The 20,920-nt window shown below is 43.3% G+C and overlaps 2 protein-coding genes across 7 annotated transcripts in view; one reads left to right on the top strand and one right to left on the bottom strand.

Moving 5' to 3' along the window:
- The window catches only part of LRBA (LPS responsive beige-like anchor protein), a 357,069-nt gene that overhangs the window by 194,678 nt on the left and 141,471 nt on the right, over window positions 1-20,920 (top strand). The gene's annotated exons all lie outside the window — the stretch shown is intronic.
- On the bottom strand, window positions 1,997-3,589 carry MAB21L2 (mab-21 like 2; the record flags this gene model as incomplete). Its single annotated transcript, XM_079307410.1, has 1 exon — window positions 1,997-3,589. One exon carries the CDS (start codon window positions 3,587-3,589, stop codon window positions 2,510-2,512), a length of 1,080 nt encoding a protein of 359 aa, XP_079163536.1. The 3' UTR covers window positions 1,997-2,509.

Below are 20,920 nucleotides of genomic sequence, written 5' to 3'. Positions count from 1 at the left end.
TACAGTTACTAATTCTTACCATTCCTGTTAAGTGTTTTGTGGGAAAACTGGCATATAACATGCAGTTAGCCTCCTTTTTTCCTGCTTCCCAGTGTTTAGTAGAGTTGTTTTCTTAACTGTGAGCAGGCGTTCTGGTTTGGTTTGATTCTATTTTTTACTCTGTATCTGAGCGATTTTCTTAGAGTTCTTGTAACAGGAGTGGTTGGTTACATGGAATACTGGCTACACCTCTTACATTCTGCTTGCGGTGTTACTTTAGCTGAGGTCTTAAAATTAAGGAAAAACCCCTTTTATAATGTCTCGGGGGTGGGGAGGTTGCTGAAAATCAGATCTGAATAATTAAAAAAATTAAATAATCTTACAAACAACATCTTTTCAAGCATTAACGCCTCCCTGCCCCACCCTGTGCTGAAGCCAATGTATTTTGATAGCAATGATGAGCTGCTGTAGAAAATGCCCCTTGGAAAAAAAAAAAAAAAAAAAAAAAAGGAAAAAAAAAAGCCCCAACAACTAATCCGCTGTAAGCTCAGCAGGCCTACTTAATTAATGAGGCTTCATCTGTTTGATAAATTTAAGTTCCCTGTATATTTGTCTAAACTACTGAAAGGAAAACATTGTGACAAGTTCCTGAAGGAAAACCTGCCTTAGGTAGCGATAGCATCGGCAGCGATACGATCAGAGTTTATCCGCGGGCTCCGGGCATTTTTGGGAAGGAAAGCCCGTTCTGCCAGGTGATGCGGGACCAGCGCTGTGGAAAGCGCTCGGATGGCTCCAGCAAAGACTTGTGGAGCTCAGCCGGGGCTGGAGGGGCTGCGGGGCCGGGGAGTGCCCGCTCCGCCGGGCAGGGCATCCCGCACCCGCTCCACCGCCCGGCTGCTGCCGCCAGCCTGGATTTCGTTTGTAAACTTAAAGGCAAAAGCAGCGCAAGTTATTATATGGAATGGTTATTTCTTTCTGCCTCCGTCCAAAAAAGAAACGAAAATAGTCCATTGGGGGAAGAGCTTGACTTTTTTTTTTTGGTTTTTTTTTTTTAAATTTTTAACCTCCCCACCGCCCACGAAAGGATATGAAAACTTGCTCGAAATGCTCCGTGCCGGTGTTGCAATCTTTCGGGCAGCTCAAGCGGGTAACGCTGCTGAGGGTTTTAAATCTTAGGAATGCGTCCCCGATAAAAATCCTCCCAGTATTTCTCAGCCGTCCCGAGCAAGCTTAAAGCGAAACGGGGAATCAGGCAGAGCTTGGCTTTGGGAGAGGGGGCTCGGACGGGGAAGGAGATCGGCAGAGAGCGCCCGGGTGCCCGTGTAGGACCGGGTGGTTTCCTGACGGGTTCCCGCTTATCTCCCCGTCTGACTATGCTGCGGTGCGATTTTATGCTGTACTTAAAAATCTGGGCAAAAACAAATGTTTGTTTAAAAAAAATATCGACCGGTTGCTCTAAATCGCATTAATTATTCAGGGTAGATCTATACTTCCTTCGTGTCAAAGTCAAATGGATAAGCGCGTTAGCTCTGGGAAGTGAAAGCAAACAGCGATGGGTTTTTAAAACAAATGCAGCGCTCGAGATTTACCAGGGGAAAATAAAAGCAAAGAATAGCATAAGGAAAAAATAAATTAAAGGGAAAAAAAAGCCGACTGTAGGGTAGGAATAGGCATGCTGTAATTCTGACTAAACTGTGGCGAGCTGCTGTGCGATGCTCCATATATTCCAAGATTTAGAACAGAACCTTAGAGTAATAGAAATATAGCAGATGTTGTCACATGCTGCACTACAGAATATATAAGATTTTTTTTTCTTAGGTGCACTTCTTTTTCTTTTTAAATGGAAACTAGAATGAGGTTTAGAAAACATCAGTCAATATGCTGAGCTAAAGCTTGGTCTGGGTGTTGAGTTTAGCCTGTCTTTGCTTCTCGTGGTCTCGTTTCTTTTTTAAAAAATTCCTTCTGAAGTTCAGAAAGAAACAACTTGCCTGAATTTAAGAACCATTCACAAAAAGCGTAAAGTTAAAGTAATATTTTTATTACTATTTGCAACAAGTCAGTTGTGGGGCACATAATCTGACCTTGGCACCGAAATACATTTAACATCAGTAAAACTTTTTTAAAGGGAGATTTGTACATATAGTTAAATAATTTTTTTCACTTGGTGACAACATTCAGGCAAACAAGAGAGCATAAGAAAAGGACTATACATGGATTGGAAAATGTACCTTTCGGGTTTCGTTTTGAAGTTGCAAAAGTCCGATCGCTTCTTTTTTGTGACCTTTTAAAAATTCACATTGGAGGACAGGAGGAGAGAGGCTCTTCCCTTCTTCCGTGCAAGGCGGTGAGAGTTTCTGCCGGGAAAACCGTCGGCAAGTTTTTAAATGCCGAACTGCAGGTGGGTGGGGGGGTGGCGGGGGCGCGTGTCTTTCGCCGCCTCTTTCCGTCGTCGTTCGCGTTAAATAAAAAGTTTTTTTAGGCGCTGTTGTTGTTTACGGAGGGCGAGTTTTTGTGCGCGGGGGTGTTAACCCTATAGCTTGTCGAGGCTTTTGGGATTGGTGAGGATTTCTCTGGCTAGCCTCCAGGTCTGTTTGGCAGCGCTTTCCAGGGCCGAGTGGGGTTTGCCCTGAAAGAGGTCTAGGTTGGGCAGGAAGTAGTGGGGGCAGCGCCGGCACTGCAGGCAGGAGATGAGCTGCAGGAGGATGCCGTTCAGCCGGTCGCCCAGGCACGCCTCGTCCCAGTCGGTCTCCCGCGGGTGCTTCTCGCACTCGTACAGCAGCAGCGTCTTCATGTGGTAGTTGTTGAGGGGCTGCCCGGGCAGCTCCAGGTGCCGGTCGCGCAGCGTCTTCAGCACCGACAGGCACTTGTTCCGGCAGCCGCCCATCAGCAGCCGGTTCTCGGCTTCGCCGAACTGCAGCACCCACGCGTCGCTCTCGGCCGAGCTCTGCTTGCCCGTCAGCGAGTAGCACTCCTTGGAGAGCAGGTTGAAGCCCTCCGCCTTCACCTCCGCCACCCGGTTGGGGCCGGGCCAGGGGATGTGGGGCATGGGCCACTGCGCCGCGCTGCGCGGCCAGATCCCGGTGCACTTGAAGGCGGGCGTGATCTGCACCACGTACCGCTCCCGGATGCGGAGCTTCACCTCGCTCGTGTCCGCGATCATCTTCACCACGTCCCGGTAGCTGCACTTGTCCACGGCCTGGGCCACCAGCGTCTGGAAGCGGGAGCGGATCTTGCGGGCGGACAGGTAGCCCGAGGCGGTGATGAACTCCACCCAGAGGGACATGCTGCGCTTGCGGCCGTCGCTCAGCTTGAGCACGGCGCAGCCCGGCAGGGAGCCGTCGTCCACGAAGTTGAAGACGCCCATCTGGTTGAGGTAGAGCACCACCTCGAACTCGGTGGGCGAGATCACCTCCAGCCCCTCGTAGCGGGCGTCGATCTCGCTTAGGGAGCTGATGAAGCGCGGCTCCTGCACCTCCACCTCCTTCAGCACGTCCGACACGACCTTGCACACCTCCCGGATGGTCTTGGCGATGGCCGCCTTGCGCGCCTGGCAGCGCTCCGTGTAGTATTTGTTGAGCTGGTAGACCAGCTTGGCCTGCGCGGCGATCATGTTGGGGCACAGGTCCGGGCTGTACACCGGGCTCTCGCAGTACGTTGAGGGATCCAATGCTTTAGCGGTGGCTGCAGCTTTGCGGAGGGCACCGGCCAAGTCGCAGACCCCCACCGCCTCCGGGAAGAAGGCGGCAGCGGCGCGCCAGTGAGAGCAATTAAAGAAATCGGGGAGGGCGGCGAAGCACAAAGGAGCGAAGCCCAGCGCTGCCCCGGCGAGGAGGAGGAGGAGCGGGCCGGTGCGAGCTGGGCGGCGGTGCTGGCGATGCCGGAGCCGGTGCTGGAGCGGCGGGCAGCCCCCGCGGGCTCCCGGAGCGCAAAGTTTTGGATGGCGATGGGGGCAGGGAAGTCTGGGCTGCCTCTGCGCTCAGGCGCCCACCCCCCAGCGCAGCGACAAAAATGCCGTTTCAATAGTTCATGGGAAAAAAAAAAAACAACCAAAAACCAAAACAACAAGCAAACTTCCCCAGGACTCGCAGAAGGTCCCCGCAGAAAAGCCGGTCGGCGGCGAAGTTTAAGACCGCACACGGTACGAGAGGAGGAGAAGAATGCGAGCAATGCCCTCAGCGGAAGAGTGAACTCTGTGTCTGTCTGTCTGTCTGCCTCTCTCTCTCTCTTTCAGTCCGTGGCACCGCCAGAGATGTGCATGAGTTTGGCTGCCGCTCGCTCAGACTGTCAGGGGGTGTTGTTGATTTCCCTTTTCCTGCTGGAGGCGTTGGCTGAGCCCGGCTCTGTGGCTGTCTCTATCTTTAGGCGCAGACGGGTGCACTCGGTCTGTGATCTCTCATTCCCGTCCCGCAGCTCTACATAGATTGTTGTGAGAGAGAGACTGTATGATGGAGAGGAGTTGCTGCTTTTTTTGTTTTGTTTTGTTTGTTTGTTTGTTTTCTTTGCACAGACAGTGTTTTATCCCGATTAGAGGAGGAGGGCGTATCTGCCGTGCCCGGGCTGGCTTCTCCTCCCCCTGCGCCCCCCTGGAGGTGCGCTGGCTCCGCGGCTCCCGGTCCGTGCGCGCCTCTCGCTCCGCTCCCGCCGCGCCGTGCGCCCGCGCTCCTCTCGCGCCGCCGCCGCCGGGCCCCGTAGTTTATGAATGGGGCCGCGCGCGGGCGCGGGGCGGGGCCGCGCCGCCAATCGCCGCCGAGCTGTCAGCGCCGCGGCCAATCGCCGCGCCCGCCGCGCGCGCACGCGCCCGCGCTCCCCCCGCCCGGCCCCGCGCCCGCTCCGCGCCGGGGGCTCGGAGCCGGGATGGGCTGCGGGGAGAAAACCGAAAATCCCCCTAACTTCGCCCCCGTGGCGGCCGGGGAAGGGCGAGGAGAGCTCGCTGCTCCCTCCGCTCGCTGCCCGGGGACCCGGCGGCAGCGCCGGTGTGAGCGCGGAAAGGGAAGGGGCGAGCCCCGGGCATCGCCGCAGGCATAAATCTTATTCCGCTTAATGCCGGGCTGCAGCAGTGAAAGTGAGACCGTCACCGGAGTGGCCTGGCACACCTTGTTTTACTGCCCCCAGTCACCTTAATTTAGATAAATCTCGTGCCATAAAGTTCTTTTCATCCTCCTAAAGCGCAGGATTGAGTTATTCGAAAGGAAACGATATTTTACGCGAGTTTGTACTAATAAGAATGGGGAATGGTTTGGACATAAAGCCGTAGTGTCAGGTCGGAGGGAGCCTCGGGGCTGCCGCAGAGCAGCCGGGTCTGCTTCTCCTGCGGGCACTTAGGATGGAAGGCAGGGCCATTTCCACACCTCCAGTGATCGGGGCAGGAGTGTGTAGCTGCTTTGCCCTCCCCCGGGCCGTGCAGTCCCTCTCCTCGCCCGGGAGCCCCGCCGGGGCCGGGACCGTGCCCGTGCGGAGCGCTGCTCCGTGCAGAGCCTCCCGCTAACCCGCTCGCAGCCGCTGGGCTCGGCTCCTTGCGCTCTCCTGCTTTCGCTGCAGCTGGCTGATTTTAATAAAGAAAGTACCGCCGTCTGTTTTCTGTGTGCCTTTAAATTAGAAACATGTCTGGTGCCGACCGTACCGCTGTAAGAAGTAAGTATGGACGTGCCCGGCGCCGGTGCGGCTCCGTCCTCCGCCAGGAGAGCATCGGCTCCCTGCTTCCCTGCCCGCCGCCGGGGCACTCCGCGCCCGGGGATGGGGGCGCTGGCCCGGCAGTGTCAGGTGTCCCCTTCGGGAGGGAGACGAGCCCAGGGAAGGCTCGGAGAGGGGGCAGCTGCCGCGAGGGCGGAGGCGCTGGCTCGCCGAGGCGCTGGCGCTGCTGCTCGCACGGTCTCTGTGTGTCCCGGGGATGCGCGGGCTGCAGCGGGACTCTCCGCCCCGGGGCTCCGCGGCTGAGTGCCTGCGGAGCTGCCCCGGCACCGCGCCCGTGGGAGCGGGCATCGGAGCAGCCGGGGCGCCACGGCTCGCCTCCCGCTGCCCTCCGGCAAAGGGAAGAGTTTCTTGGGGCTGGGGGTCTCTTTTACACCGCTCTCCGCGCCGGCCAGGGCTCTGCACGGCCGCTCTCCGAGCAGGGCAGGGCAGGAGGGCTCTGCGGGGTCTCGCTTCCCGCAGACAGCTCCCAGCCCAGGGGTTACCGTGTCCTGGGCGAGGAGGAGATGCTGGAGCCTTCAGGCGGCCCTGCCAATGGCGGGGGCACACGCGTTCCTTTTCTCAGGGTAAAAGCAGGAGGAGGGGGCGATTCCCTTCCCACCTCCCCCCACTCCCGATACGGTGCCTAATGAGTTAGCGTTACCAGTGTTCAGATTTAAAACAATTCATTACCAATTTTCCTGCCTGAGGTTGAAGTCCTAGTAAATAATAAATCAGCTAAACAAAAGCTGACTTTAATTTATTGCCCCGGCGCTAATTAGAAACATCATTTGAGCAATAAACTTAAACACTTCCAGCAAATAATGCACGTGAAACCCTTCTCTCCCGTGTCTGGGCGTTTGTGGCCGCACTGCATTAAGACCTGCTTCATCTGTGGCGGAATTTGCTCTCGCCGGGATGAATAATTGAAGGGGGAACAGGATCCGAGGAGGCTGTAATTGAAGAGCCCTTGTCACCTCTGCTTTTATGTATGTTAGTGTAGAAGTCCATCAGCAGCTCCTTGATGGTGTATAAAACGAAGTGGCATCCCCTCCAGCAGCAGGAGATACTGTATTCCATTAAAAAAGACCGTGTGCGTGTGTGTGCCGCAGAGAGGGAAACTCTTAGGGCTAAAAGCCACTTGAAGTCTTCAGACCGATTGATCTGTATTCTCTCGTTATAATCCGTCTCATCATACTTGAGTTAATGAGGCAGGGGCGGGGGTGATCTGATGGTCCTTGACAAATTCATTAGGGAGGCTGCGGGACATTTTATTTGACTGTTAAACATCGTGTTTGTTTGCTTTAAGCAGTGCCAACATCAGCATGCCGCTGCCTGGAAGCTATAGTGTTTTGTTAGCCAGGGCTTCTGTAAAAAGATACTGGGAAGGGGACGCGGTGTGTGCAGTGTTTGCTCTTGCCTTGGCTCCTCCTGCCCCCTCCCGCTCGTACGGCAGGGAGCTCGGGCGGGTGTAAATCCAGCCCTGCAGGCAAAGGATGTGCCACGGTGTTTTCTTCGCACTCAGGATGGCAAAGTAACAGCGAAGGGCTGCCATTAAGACTTTTTAATTTTTTTTTTTCCTTCAAGAGAACTCTATTTGTGTTAACCGCTAGAACAACGAAGGAGGAAAGCTGGAAAGCAGCTCAGAGTTTTAGCAATAAGCATACAGGTTTCTTGCTGTGTTATGATACAGAATGTTTTCATTTGATTGCCTAGCCAGCTTATCAACGTGGCGTACATTAAATATTTCATAGTCTTTTAATCATGACTGGTGTATTTTAAAGTTTCTACAACATGCTACTGATATAAGGTGTAATTTTTAAGGTAAATCAAAGTTTAATCAAAGTGACTTAAGGCTATTAAAGGATTTCTGTCAAGCCTGTCCTTTTTCTCTCCCTTGCTGAGAGGCAGAGGGAAAAGTGAATTCAGGCGCAGATGCTCCCAAAAGGGCTGAGAAGCATTTTTAAGAATAGCATATGAAATATGTATGTTTGTGTATGTTTTGTTCATGGCAGCTTTGCAGGTGAGACCTAGCTAGCATTCCATTATTTTCTAGTAGTTGATGTCTTCTTTGTCCTTTCATTTAATGGAAACAGTTTTGCAGAAAACGGAATAATTAATCTTCTTGTGGAACCTAGCATTGTGTTATTTTTTTCCTGGAGATCAGTCTTCAAACATTCTCAGCTTTAAGTGCTTTGTAGGACTCTGCTTCCATTTATAGAAGAACTGTATGGGAAAAGAGCTAGTGCCCTTTGCCTGTCATTTTCATACATTCCTGCACTGCTGATGAAGCTTGAACTGCTGCAGGGAATGTATGGATTTGAAAAGAAATGATTCAGTAATGCACGTTGTGTTTCTCCACAGCAGACCCGGGTTAATAGTTACAGCCAACACTGAGCTGGGTTTGAGGGATAAAATTCCTTTTGCATTCGATGGGAGTCATGGCTGGGCTTTAGTATCTGCTGATCTGTTCTAAGGTCTGTGTGCATGAAGTTAGTTGATGGCACACACTGGAGGAGAAAAAAATATTTCATTTTTACAAATGTCATTAGTGTATCTCATCAGCCTAAAGCATTGTATAAATTTGGTACCTTTTTTTTTCTTGTGAAGATTGAATGGTATGGCAGTTAAAGAATTTATATTTGTTTCTAAGTCTCCCCTAGCTTTTGTTTCTTCAGCAGGAAAGGGGTTGGTTCCAGCTTCTTCTTTAAGTGGCTTATTTCTGCTTTCCTGTTCAGTCTTAAAATGTGAATGTGTTCATAATCTGGTGTTTAACCATAAGCAAGCTGCTGCTGAGGGACTTTCTCTAATGCTTTAAACTTTGTATTAAAGGTAGTATTTTCTCTTTTCTCATGGTGACTAATGGTGACTTCTTTCAGCTGTAGACTGGTTTGAATGCTAAATACTGTTTTGTAAGTTTATCTTTAGTAAGTATGCTGTTCAGGGAAAATCAGACATTTACTAAAAAAGGAAAATTCTAGCAATTTTGTAAAATTCTCTTCTTGTTAAAACTTCACATGGGCCTTTTGTTTGGATGCAGTTTGAGGTGGGTGCATGCTGTTTCATCCATTAGAAATAACCAAGTTCATGTGTGTTGGCTAGTCTTTATTTATAATAAATGATTAATTACATTAATAACATCACCTTTAAGGAGTGAGAGCATGTAACATGCTAGGATTTTCTCAGCTTCACTTTCAACTGAATGCATTAACACCTATTTGCTTGAGAAAAATTATGAGGTGGGTTACAGAGATAATGTCTGGTTCTTAAAAATGCTGTAAGGCTGAATCAGTTCTTCTTTTATTAGTATGAAAAATACAAAGATGTTTTAAGTAAAATCAAAGTTTCAGAAATAAAAGAAAGATTACTTTGCAGACTTTTGTTTTTTTTTTTTTTAGTAGCTGCAGATGATTGCTCTGCTTATTGCCTTAGATGTTCATGTCTCTTGTGCATGTGCATAATGATGCCAACAAACAATAATCTGTGTGGTTTTTACTGGTCAGACAGTTGTTTTAGAGATCAAAATCTTCATGCAGCCTTGTCAAGACAAAGCATATGTATAAGTTAACCTAAAATTGTCTGAGTTAGACTCTTAAAATGTCAGTTCCTAGATTCAGAGGCAAAAGCTCCTCATTTAGAAGCTTATGCTTAAAAAAGTGCTTTCTCCAGTAAAACATAGAGCAGTGTGAAATCCTGTGCTCCTCACCAGCCACTGTACAGGTTATAACCTTTCAGTGAGTTTCTATGATGGCAATTTATAAAGGGAAAGGGTGTTGTGGGAGGAGGGAATGGAGGGGGCTCAATCTTCTCAGTAGCACTGGTGACCAGCACAGAATACATCGAGTCTCTCTCTCTTCTCCCTGCATTTTAAGAGGATTTTGTTTTGACTTTGGGTCTGATAGAAAAAGCATGCAATTTTTATTTAATTTAAATAAGTCATGTTTAAACAATCTTCTAACTGTTCCCTCATTCAAATTAAATGTACAGTTAGAACCATCTACTTTTCTGTGCATTGTATTTCATAGTTTTGAATTTTTATCCTTTGATAGTATTATGTGACATGAAAGTCATAAACTATGACTTTTCAAACCATTGCAGGGGTTTTGTTGCTACTTCTGATGAGAGAATCAAGTCACAGCTAATCCTATTTAATATCTTGCTGTGCATATCTGATTTCAGAATAACTTCTCCGTGTTAATATGCTGCTCTCTTTTTAATTTTCTTATGAATTAAGTAAAACCTGTGGGCAAAATAGTTCAAGGTACCATCTCCTGCTGCTGGAAAAGGGAAACTGCATTGGCTCAAATAATGTATAGAAGCCATCTGCATAGCTTAATTGAAATAATATTTGGTGATCTAAGAGATGGAAATTGTTCCTTTTCTTTAACCATCTGAAATAAAACTAGGATGTAAACCAGCTGTCTTGGCCTATGGAAATCAAGGTTCTGCCAGTCTGTTTCTTTTCTTCATTTTCTACTTCTATCTTCCTTTATTATCTTTGTATCCCAAGGAGTCTTTCTTATTTTCTGACTGGTTTTGTCTGCAACAAGGGGCTGGGTTGGTGTGTTTAAATAGACTCTGGATAGAGTGAAAAATCTTTGATCTATGGCTATGACTGCTTCCAAATGATTTGCTTGCTGGGACTGGACACTGTCCATGCCCTTTCACTTCACTATCAGATAGGCACACAAAAAGGACTTGACATGCTACCAGATGCATAGTTAATCATTGCATTAGGTCTGTAAAGGGGACCATCCAGACTCAATTAGGTCTACCATTTTTAACTAGTGTTTGCTCTGTAGTTTGTTTGGAGTACAATATTAATTCTAACTGCCATTCTGTTTATCTGAAGGGCTTTAATGCAATTCTGTGCTTTCATTTTCGAGGAATCTTCTCTGCATTTGTGCTGTTTTGTGTTTGCTTAGAACATTGTGCATTTGTTAAAATGTAAAAAATACTGCAGTGCAACATATTATCTGAAGCTTTAATGAAAAGAGTTTTTTTTTTTTTTTCTTTTTGTATTTCAGCAATTTTCCTTTCTCTTTTCCAATTTCAAAAAGTGCATTTGAAATAACCTAAATGCAGCAGCTGGCATATATTGAGTCAGCATTCAGAAGTAAAGCTTACAAGGGTATCTGGAGTTTTGGAACTGAGTCTTAAATGCTGAAAACCAAGCAGCAGTATTTTTCCTCTCCCTTATTTACCAGGAGCTCATTCTTGTGTCTGGCACTGCACGGTTTTGTGCGAGAAGGATATTAAGGGTGCTCGAGTTAAAAGGGTCCAGCTGCAGAGTAAAAAACATTACTTAAGTTATTGTTCTGAATCTTGCTGGGATTTCTAGCAGTGGCTTGTATATTTACATTAATAGTTGTTAACTGTATGCACTGAATAAAGTCCAAGGAAAATTCCTAGCTTTCTCAGAGTTTCAAAAAAAATCAGTATTAACTATAGTTCGTAGATGTAGCCAGTCCTTTCATGGTGTGAAGAAGCTTGGGTGTTCAAATTGTGTAAATTCTTTGGATCACTCATGCTGTCTGCATGTTCCATTAATGCTTATATTGTGTACGGCAGGCCCATGGAAGCAGGAACATAAAAGGACATAAAATATTTTTTAATTTAAAATTAATATATAAGAAAGGAGCACTAATCAGAGACTTCGAAAACATTTTTGTTTGGTTTTAATATTTATTTGTTTTGGAAAAAAGGAAGAGCAAGGCATTCAGCTATTAACCTTTTAAAAAAGTCTACATATATTTACAAAACTGTTATATTAAGCTTCAGATTATAGTTCAGCCTTTAGTTTAGATCTGAGATTTCTTGCTTTAGTTCTTTGATTCGTGGCTGTCAGTATCCTTTGGAGGAAGGCACATGCATTAAAATGTAACATTTATCATTTAGTTGTAGTCACAGGGATATTTAGAACTTGCTAATGGACTTCCAAGAGGCAGGATGTACAAGTGGATACTACTCAGAAGTGCCAGTTAGGGCTCTCTGGGGATTTTTGAATAATTTATGGCTACCTGCTGCTCCGAAATACAGGTGTGTGCCTGTGTATTTTCCATTAATGTTTCGTATTGGTGCATATAAATACTCAACAGAGAATAAACCTAATACAGGAGTCCTTTAGAGCAGGCAGGTGGCTTTTCCCCATCCATCATCTGTCCTGGAGGTTCATTCTGACTGGCATCTGCATGCCAGCACTCCTCCAAAGGGGAATTGTTTGTGTACTTTGGGGGCTTCCAGTGTGCGAACTTGAAAGAAAGTGGGGCTTGAAATGTGCGGTCATTTGTGAATTTATGTTTTATCTCCCTTCACTTGAAAATTTATGAGGAGAGTGACTTAGGGTGCTTGCGTTGTGTGTTCCAGGGCTTGCCCCCACTGATAACACCCTTGTTGGCGTGAAAGTGCAATGCAAATTATGACAGTTACAACCTTCTGTTTTGTTTAACCTGTCAGTGGATTTCCTGGCTCAGTGCTGAGGGCAATGGCGTGTTCAGCTAGTTCCATATTCACCTAAACTTAAAAGGTCAGGTTTCTACAGGCAAGCCTAGTCAAAGCCTAATTGATGAGGAGGGCAGGGGGACAGAATTTACTGTTCTGTTGGCTAGTTTCATATCGTTAGGTTGTCCTGAAAGCATCAGGCAGTCACAGCCCCTTTCATGTAAGTGCTGACCCTAGACAGGAGCTGACAATCAAAGGAGGCAGCCACAGGAACCGGTGCAAGTAGGCTATTGATTTTTCAGTTAGGTCTAAGTAGTTTGTAGTATGGGTAATGGGTGACAGAGGCAGGTATGTCATTATCAATGAGCTCCAGAAGAGTAGCGACAGCCCCCGCTCATATTTCCTTCAGCACTGACAGTAGGCGTCCTGCACTGGTCAATAAATCGCCCAACCTTTTACTGACAAGTGACTTGGAGGTGGGGAGGGGGGAGTCAGAGAGCTAAACTTCCCCTACTTGAACTTGACATGGATGCAGAGCAAGGACCTCTCCTGCGTTCCTGGTCAGGCGAGGAGCGGAGGAGAGGGCGGGGAACGGAGCAGTGGGAGCGGGGCGGCCGCGCAAGGTTAACTTCATTTTGTGCCCTCTAGAAAAGCAAAGATCTTCTGCAGTTCCAGTGAAATAGCTTAAAGCACCAGCTTTCTGTATCAGCATGATCTGGCTCAGTAGTTAATTTAGGTTACCATGGCAGGGCTTTGTTTTTACTTTAGTATTGCTCTGCATTTAATCAAGGTTATACTGCCATAGCAGTACAACAATCACAGTCTGCCATTCAAAATCCGCTTTTAATTCCTAGTTTCCTCTTCTTAAGTTTCATATATGGAGACTATTTAAAGATATTGGAGGTTTCATATAAATCCAAAGTGTTAGCAATACAGTTTCTGTTCTGACTACCAGTGCTGTTTTGGGTCAGTAGTGGAGGACCAATATTTTAGGAAGCTGAATAAAGTTTTTATGACTTGGATTTTACTAGCTGTGGTTTCTGAATTTAATAGAGGTAGATCCAGATTTTAGCTTTACACTTAATTAAATTCTGAAAGATATTGGGAGAACATAAAAATTGCAATAAGTGGTGGTTTGTTTCTTTTTTTAATTTTATTTTTTAAAGTGTACCTGTATGGAAAATCAGTTAAATGAACTCATGCATCTTAATCTGAATTTCATGAAGTTTTCTGATATTGTTACTTTATTTGAGGGATGTAAGTTATCTGCATTTTTTCAGAAGTTGGAATTCTGTCAGGCTTTATGCCATGCACAGATGTTAACAAAATAGCATATGCTTATAATTAAAAAAATCTTTAGACAAATTGAAATAAAGCAGAAGAGTAAATGTTTTGAAAAACTTCCTTAAAATAACTCATTGCTATGGTATCTTGTTCAACAATGTTTGTAATGTTACACAGAGCAGGAATCTGAGACTGTGTGTGTTGAATGCTGCAAAGTATCATCTGTGACTGAAACTTTCATCTGCCTGCAGCAGCTAAAGCTGTTTTCTTCGTGCCTGACTCTAGCTGCAAGGGCAATGTTGACACAGACTCAAGAAGTGAGGTTGAAATTTATCACTGGATTATGAAATCCTTTAATAAATATTTATATAAGCTCAAAACCTGAGCACCTGTATATTTGGAGCAGTTATGAAATTAATTAGTTGTAAAAATTTGTTTGGATTTACATTTACCTATTTGCCCCTATTAGACAAAGCTTTGGAAGAGGGGCTGGCTAATTGTCTTCCAGAAGAAAAAAATTTCATTTAATTGGATCAAAAGTGTGCTGGGTTTGAGTCCTTTTTTTTTTTTTTTTTTTTTTTTTTTGTTAAACGAGGTAAAAAGTACAGCTATGCTGTCTGAATCTTGCCTTTTCTTATAAACAGGTCCAGCCTCCTTTACTGTATTTTTTAGTGTTGCTGGCATGCTGTGTTATTGCAGAAATGTAAAGAGGAGCTGTAGAAAGGCGACAAATTAAATTTTCATGAAAGAACCCCCTAATCAGCAGTGACAGGGTAAGAGAAAGATGATTGCCACTTGGTCATTGTGGAGAGGCACTTAGACTTGGTGTCAGGGCTTCTGTTAATGATGACTAATGTCTTTCTTGGAGAAAACGCATGCTCAAACATGCCACAGTCCAGAAAAAGAGTGGGGGAATAGGCATATTAAAGAAAAAGGCTGTGAATCCTAAAGCAAAAGCTTAGGTCTTCAGATGAAAAGGGTACAGTATTTTTGCAATGTCAGAAGGCATGACTATGGAACCGTTCTTGTTGCATTCTTTAAGCAAAAAAAATTAATAGTAATAATAATATTAAAATATATATATATAGACATACACTGTTTGGGTCTGCATGGTGTCTGCTGCTTTAATTAGAAAGGATGATGACACAGATGTGTAAGTGTACTGCTCAGAAATAAACAGTCACGTTTGCTCCTCTTCTGATAACAAAGCTTGCTTTCTAAAAGAACAAAAGCTGCTGCAAATATTCTTACCTAAGCACAGCTCTCTGTTCTGAATAAACCTTCTATAGTCAAATGTAAAACGACTCAAAAGACCTTTTTCATATCTTCAGGCTTTTAGGTATATTGGCAAAATAAGAGGTGGCACGTGTCATTCCTTCAGCTTTTCCCAAAGTGAGACCTTCGAGAAGGGCATTTGCAATGCTTGTCATATTTTTTCATATACATCTTATTGGCCTGACAAGTCTAGAGGACCATGAGAAAACAGATGTCATTGCATTGAGACAACACTAATTACTCTGGGATTTTTGCAGCCTCAGTGCCTGCGTGTAGCTGTCGATTATGGCTGTTTATGTGGCCCATCATGGCTGCACCATGCACGTTCAGATGGTGCCACCAGCCTTTGTGCTATCACACAGTAAGGTGGAAAAATCAGCAACAAGCATCACAACAAGGAAATGCCTTAATGGGAGGCTTCTACATGCATTTTGCTAAAGATTGCATTCACAGTCCTTATTAGATTTAAGTGTTTTAGCATCTGTTTGCTAACTGGAGTGCAGCACGGTGGCTGTCAGTGCTCACTGTGGTTCTTTATGTTGCAGACTTTCATTTTCTGCAATTGCAGAAACACTACCTGAAAAATGCTGATTGACCCAGCAGTTGTCAGAGATTTCCTGCCTCTAACCTTTGTACCAAACACAGATTTTTCTGTGTCACAGTTCACATTAGAAACCAAAAGCCTATTTCATTCTCTTACAAATTGTGGTGTTGGTACTTCCTCAGTTAAATTTTCTTTTCCTCTGCAGCAAGAGCTGCTGCAGGATTTCTAAAAGTTCAAACAGTGGTCAGGCCTTGGCCTTACTTTGTGCATTATCTGGAATTTTGGTGAGCGTTTTATAAGCAGAACAACCGATGTTAATCACAGATTGGAAAATGAAAGCTCCAATAATGTAACTTCACATGCTGATGAAGCAGAAATAGAAGCAGCTTTATCAAAGATGTATGATGAGATAAAGCTGCAGTCTCTGCCGTACAGTTATAGTAATTATGACTAATGAACCGTCCAGTCTGGATGAAATGGCATGCCCACAGGGACTGTGGCCAATCAGTTGTGACTTATGCAAGCTGAACAAAACATTGATGGTGTTCCAGATTCCCTGCAAGAACAGGAAGTGTGGTCTTTGTTTGGAACGTCGGCTCTGTCAAGTTATTTTCGAGCAGTTCAGGAATAAACGGAATTAGTAAATAAAGTCTTAAGGGTTAAGGTTTGTTGGGTTTTAAAATGGGCATAAGGAATTAAAATTTGCCATGTCAAATATGCCTGAATAAAACCCCCTGTGAGGATGGCACATATACTGTGAGTACACTTCAGAGTTATTCTAATACCTTGCTAATGTGAGTCATTGGAAGCACATGTTACATTGTAATATGCTGAGGGCAGCAAAAGCCAAAGATGCATATAGGCTTCTATCTATTCAGGTTTTCTGTGGTAATTTGGAATTTTAACAAATTTGCTTGAGACCTGATACTTTAATTTTAATTTTGAAGCACACTGCATTTTAAGCCAGCCATAAATTTTAAGTGTGAGAAGACAGGTGTAGAATCTGAAGGACAATTTCCTCTAATAAGAAGGTTTAGTCACAGAAGCAATGTACAATGGAGCTCCAGTAAGTTTTGACAAAGTATAGACTAGCAGAATAGTAATTTTAAATAAGTTTATTTTTATGAAGATACTGTGTGTAGCTGTAAAAAAAAAAAAAAACAAACCCAAATTCTGCATACCGAAATGCAGATTATGTGGAGACTTCTGAATTTAATTGTATGATAAGAGCAGAGCACAAAAAATATTTTTCTGGATGTAATTTTGTGCCAAATTGTTTAGGCCCAGTCTGGAAGCAGTTGTGTATCAGCAAATGTTTGAAGGATTTGGGAATAAAATTATCAATATGTTACAGATGTTAGTGATACATTACAATCAATTTAGCCTTTTGACTGAATCCCTCCAGAAGGCTACAAAGAAAAAAATATTTCAAAAATTAGTTGCAAACGTCTGAATACCCACTTACCCACCCCTTAAACCATTTAGAACAAAATTAATGCATCATTTGACAAAAAGTGTACTTTAAACTGTTGTGCTGTTTAACAATGTTTTACCTATTCACACTAGAAATCTCAAATACTTTAACACTTCTGTTGTTTCTATTTTAAAAGTGTACAGAGATCCTTCAAGGGGCCTACTAAGAATCAGAATCCTTTTCTTTTATCTCTTGCAGCAAAGCATATTGTATCAAATATTGCAAATGTGAAAATACTGTATATTGTTATATGCATATTGTCAGAGTATAATGTTAAGATAAAGAATGCTGATAAGTAAATTCTAAAAATGTCTGCATTTTGGCTCTGATAAATAATTAAGGGTAAGGTCTTTTGGAGACTGTGGCACACTTAAGTATGAGTCTCTTCCACAATGTCATTTCAGAATCAATAGCATGCAATGCATTATGTACATTAGCTAATTCTACTGCACAGAAAGTTGCATTATGATCACTTTCATGTTTGTATCAGGCTTGTGCCAGTGAAGTCAGGACTGAATTTGTTAGACGATGTACAAATGTACAAAATTAATTCTCAATCTTCCAAAGAGTTATTATTTTAAAGTAATGGATTTAAATAAATAGTGATTATATATATATGTGTGTGTGTGTGTGTGTATGTTGTAGCAATATTTGGAAGAAATTTTCATATATATGAAGATGAAGTTACTACTTTCAGATTGTGGGTTTTAGGAGTGTACAGCTCTGTCATTCTGTTATGAAATCACTGGTAAAATTCCTATAAAATTCTGGTGGCATGGATCAGCTTTTTGTGTATTTGGGGCATCTGTTGCTATCCCTTTGTTATCTTTTATAGATCTGAACTCAATAATGAGTTAAATTATTCAATTATTATCATATCAAAATACCACACAGAGTTGTAGCTACTTGGAACTTGTATAAATGATGCAAATAAAAATTGAGGGGCACAGGATCTCAAGGACTGAATTTTATCTTCCCGTTGCTGTGTGTATTTGTGTACACATGTAAGATATCTTGTATGTTGTTATATTTTGGGAGCCATCTTTTTATGTGAGAGGGGCTGTGCTTGGGATTCCAGAATTAAAACTTTAGCTGATTTTTCCCTTAGGCTTGCATGGTAGAGTTGGCTTGCTTATGACTGTAGGTATAAATCAGTCTTCTGATTTGGGAGAGAGATTGAAATAGGAAACTACTCTTCAGTGTAAGAAACTTAGAATTCAGTGCAGGTGAGAGCAGCTGTATGTCTGCTTTAACTTCTGCTGGCTTTTGTAATGACTATTACAAAACAAAGTAGGTCTGACCAGCTTGTCCTACTTACCTTACCTATCCCAAAAATATCTCTGATTAGTCTTATGCTTGGAGAGGGTGGGGGAAAAGTTGGTGAAAGTGTGATTGTGTTGACTTTGTCTAAGATTTTCCTTGTATCCAGATGCCTTTAGTTGCCCATTTAGGGAAGACTTGTCTTACTTGTAAAGTTCTGGCAATTAGAAGGAACTTTGAAAGGATTAAATATCTGCCTCTTATTCTTGATCTGGCTTCTAATCTTACCTGTGCTGATCTAAATCCACAATAACTCTCTTAACTGATTTGTATGACACTCTTTGAAAAACAAAGATCCTGGCAGAGTCAGGAAGAAACTAGTTTCCTATTATGTCAATTTAGAGATTTTTTTTTGTTGTTGTTGCTAGCCGTGAAATCAAAGTCAAAATTTAAAAAAAGAAAAAGTATGTGAGCTGGTGGTATTAAGGGAAATAAAAAAAGAAAGAGTAAAGTTAACGATTTTTTTTTTGTTTGTTTTTGCCTGTTGGCTGTAAGTATCAATAACCCAACACTTTTGGAGGGGGTGGTAATAGAAAGCAATAATTACTAGCCTCAAAAATGTAACTAAGCAGTCAAAACCAAGGCATTTTTTGAAGCAAAATGCTCATTTTGTTTTAAAATACAAACTTTTTGTTCTTTTTGAGAGTGGATTTGAAACCTTTCCTTCCCAGTGCTGGGTTTGGTTAATAAAATAAACAGTAATATTTGTCATGAATTTTCTATAAAATTCCATCAGTGAATGGACATATATATATGAAAATTGAATTTCAGGTATTTTTTTACTCTCTCTACACTGTAGCATTTGTATGCTGTGTCAAGGGTATTTGGTTTTCATGACACCTGCCAATCTACTTGCAGATACTTTTCTGTTGTTTGGTGGAGTCTGGATTCTAGGTATTTTAATTGTTCTGCCTCCTAGCTATCATTATTTTAAAACATCATGTTGAACCTTAAATGTTTTTATTTCTCTTTTATGTGAAACAGATGCTAAGATCCCATGTTCTCTGTTGCTTGTAGGTGTTGCTTTGCTTTTTTCAAGAATCCTGAACTAATAAAGTAAATATCACACCTGGTGTACAGTGTTAATCTTTCAGAAGTTTGTCCTGTGCTGGAGAAAATAAATAATTAGAGATAGGTAAGGGGTGAAAGATGTGTAGGTGTAAATACTCTGTAGATTTAAACATGCTGCATGGCAACTCTAGGTCTCTTTTGAGGTAGTCATGAAAACTTAAATTGTGTGCCTCATATATTTAAGGCCAGTGAGCCTATATGATTTTATTAATGTGCTATAAATCTTATATTCACGAGCAGTGTTTACTACTGTGCAGTATATTTAAAATAAAATTTATGCCTCACTGCTGAAGGAAGGTAGACTAGTGAAAAAATGCAAGGGTGGATCTCAAACATTTATCCAAATCTGACAAGTATTTCCAAGGAATTTGCTCCTGTAAATTTCTGCTGGGAGCAAATGGTACTCATTCTAGCCTCAATTTTAATAAAATCCATAAATACTTATTTATGCATACACAGGTGGAGCCATGGTCATGTATTTTGTCACTGTCCAGACACAGGAACTTTGTGTGTGTTCACATATGGCACATTCTGGATCATAGGATGAGCTTTTAATTCTCTTTTAAAGCAGTCAGTTCTCCAGTTTAGAATAGTATCTGAAACACCATACTGGAGACCCTGGACACTTTCCTGAAGGAATAGTGATTATCTTTGTGAGGCATATCTTGGCAGTTTTTGGCCACATCATTCCATTTCTTCTGGACCCAGCAGCATTCCCTAGACTGGATTGTTACACTAACACGGTGTGTGAGTTAGGATGAGCCACAGAAACTTGAGACAGGTAATTTTCCACAGAGAAGACTGATTTGATAATTTTTTTGGTAAACTACTTGTGTTTTCCTTCATTATAATACCTAGGAAATCTCTTTTTGGTCTCTAGGGAAGGGCAGGAATTGCTGCAGCTGTGATTGACTCCAATAGGAAAGCTGCCTCCATGGAACTTACCTGCCTAATGCTGTTGAAAGGGCAGTGATTATGTCACCAAGGCAGCATTTTTTATTTGTGTGGGTGCATTGTAGGTTGCACAGAAAAATACAGTTAATGTACCATGTGTAACCTTCCATGCTCCTTAAGCTTGCACTTCCACCTTGCAGTGGTTAAAATATTAGTCAGCAGTACAAAACAGGTATTCTCAACGCCTTAAGAACTGTTTAAAGAATTTTTTAAATGCTCTTTATGCTTTTATACTCTCAGAATTAAATATCAGGTTCTTATGCCATTTATGAAGAAGGCATGTGTACTTTGCTATGCAGTTTTCAATTGCATGAGGCAATAAAAGCATTCCTCATGGTGGAGAGGTGCACAGAACAATTCAAGAAATGATTTTGGAATGTGTGAAAATTCTACACATACTTTGTTATCACTGAACTCACTCATGTAGATATGTGGTTATATAATTGGTTTCTTAATGTATAGCATTAGCAGTTGTTTCTCTAATTATTATTGTGAGTATTTAATCTAAATAGCCTCAGTAGTGGGAGATCTTTTACAGCTTTTTTTATAGAATATTGGGCTTTTTTTGTTCTTACTGCAACCTTCAGAAACTTAAAGAAAATGTATTTGTTTTGCCATGTTCCTGTTAGAATGGAAAGTTGCTATACCAGGTGAGGAAGAAATGATTGGGACATACCAAGTTGTTTGCAGTACCCTGTTTTGTGGGGGTAGTAAAATTCAGTGTACAGCTACATGCTCCCTCAGGTAGCACGGAGCAAGTTTGGTGTGAGCTGACCCTGCCCTCCCAGCTCTGACTGACATTGTTTGAGCTCTGCAGTGCACACAGAGTGGCTGTTCCACTTGAAAAAAGAATCCCCCACCCTAACAGAGCCGGTTTTCAGCTGCTTGGGCTCCCTGAAATAGTTTTCTGT

The sequence above is a fragment of the Erithacus rubecula genome (assembly GCF_903797595.1).
Source record: "Erithacus rubecula genome assembly, chromosome: 5".
Classification (NCBI taxonomy): Eukaryota; Metazoa; Chordata; class Aves; order Passeriformes; family Muscicapidae; genus Erithacus; species Erithacus rubecula.
The sequence above is the reverse complement of the archived record's forward strand: the minus strand, read 5'-3'. Positions and strand labels throughout refer to the sequence as shown.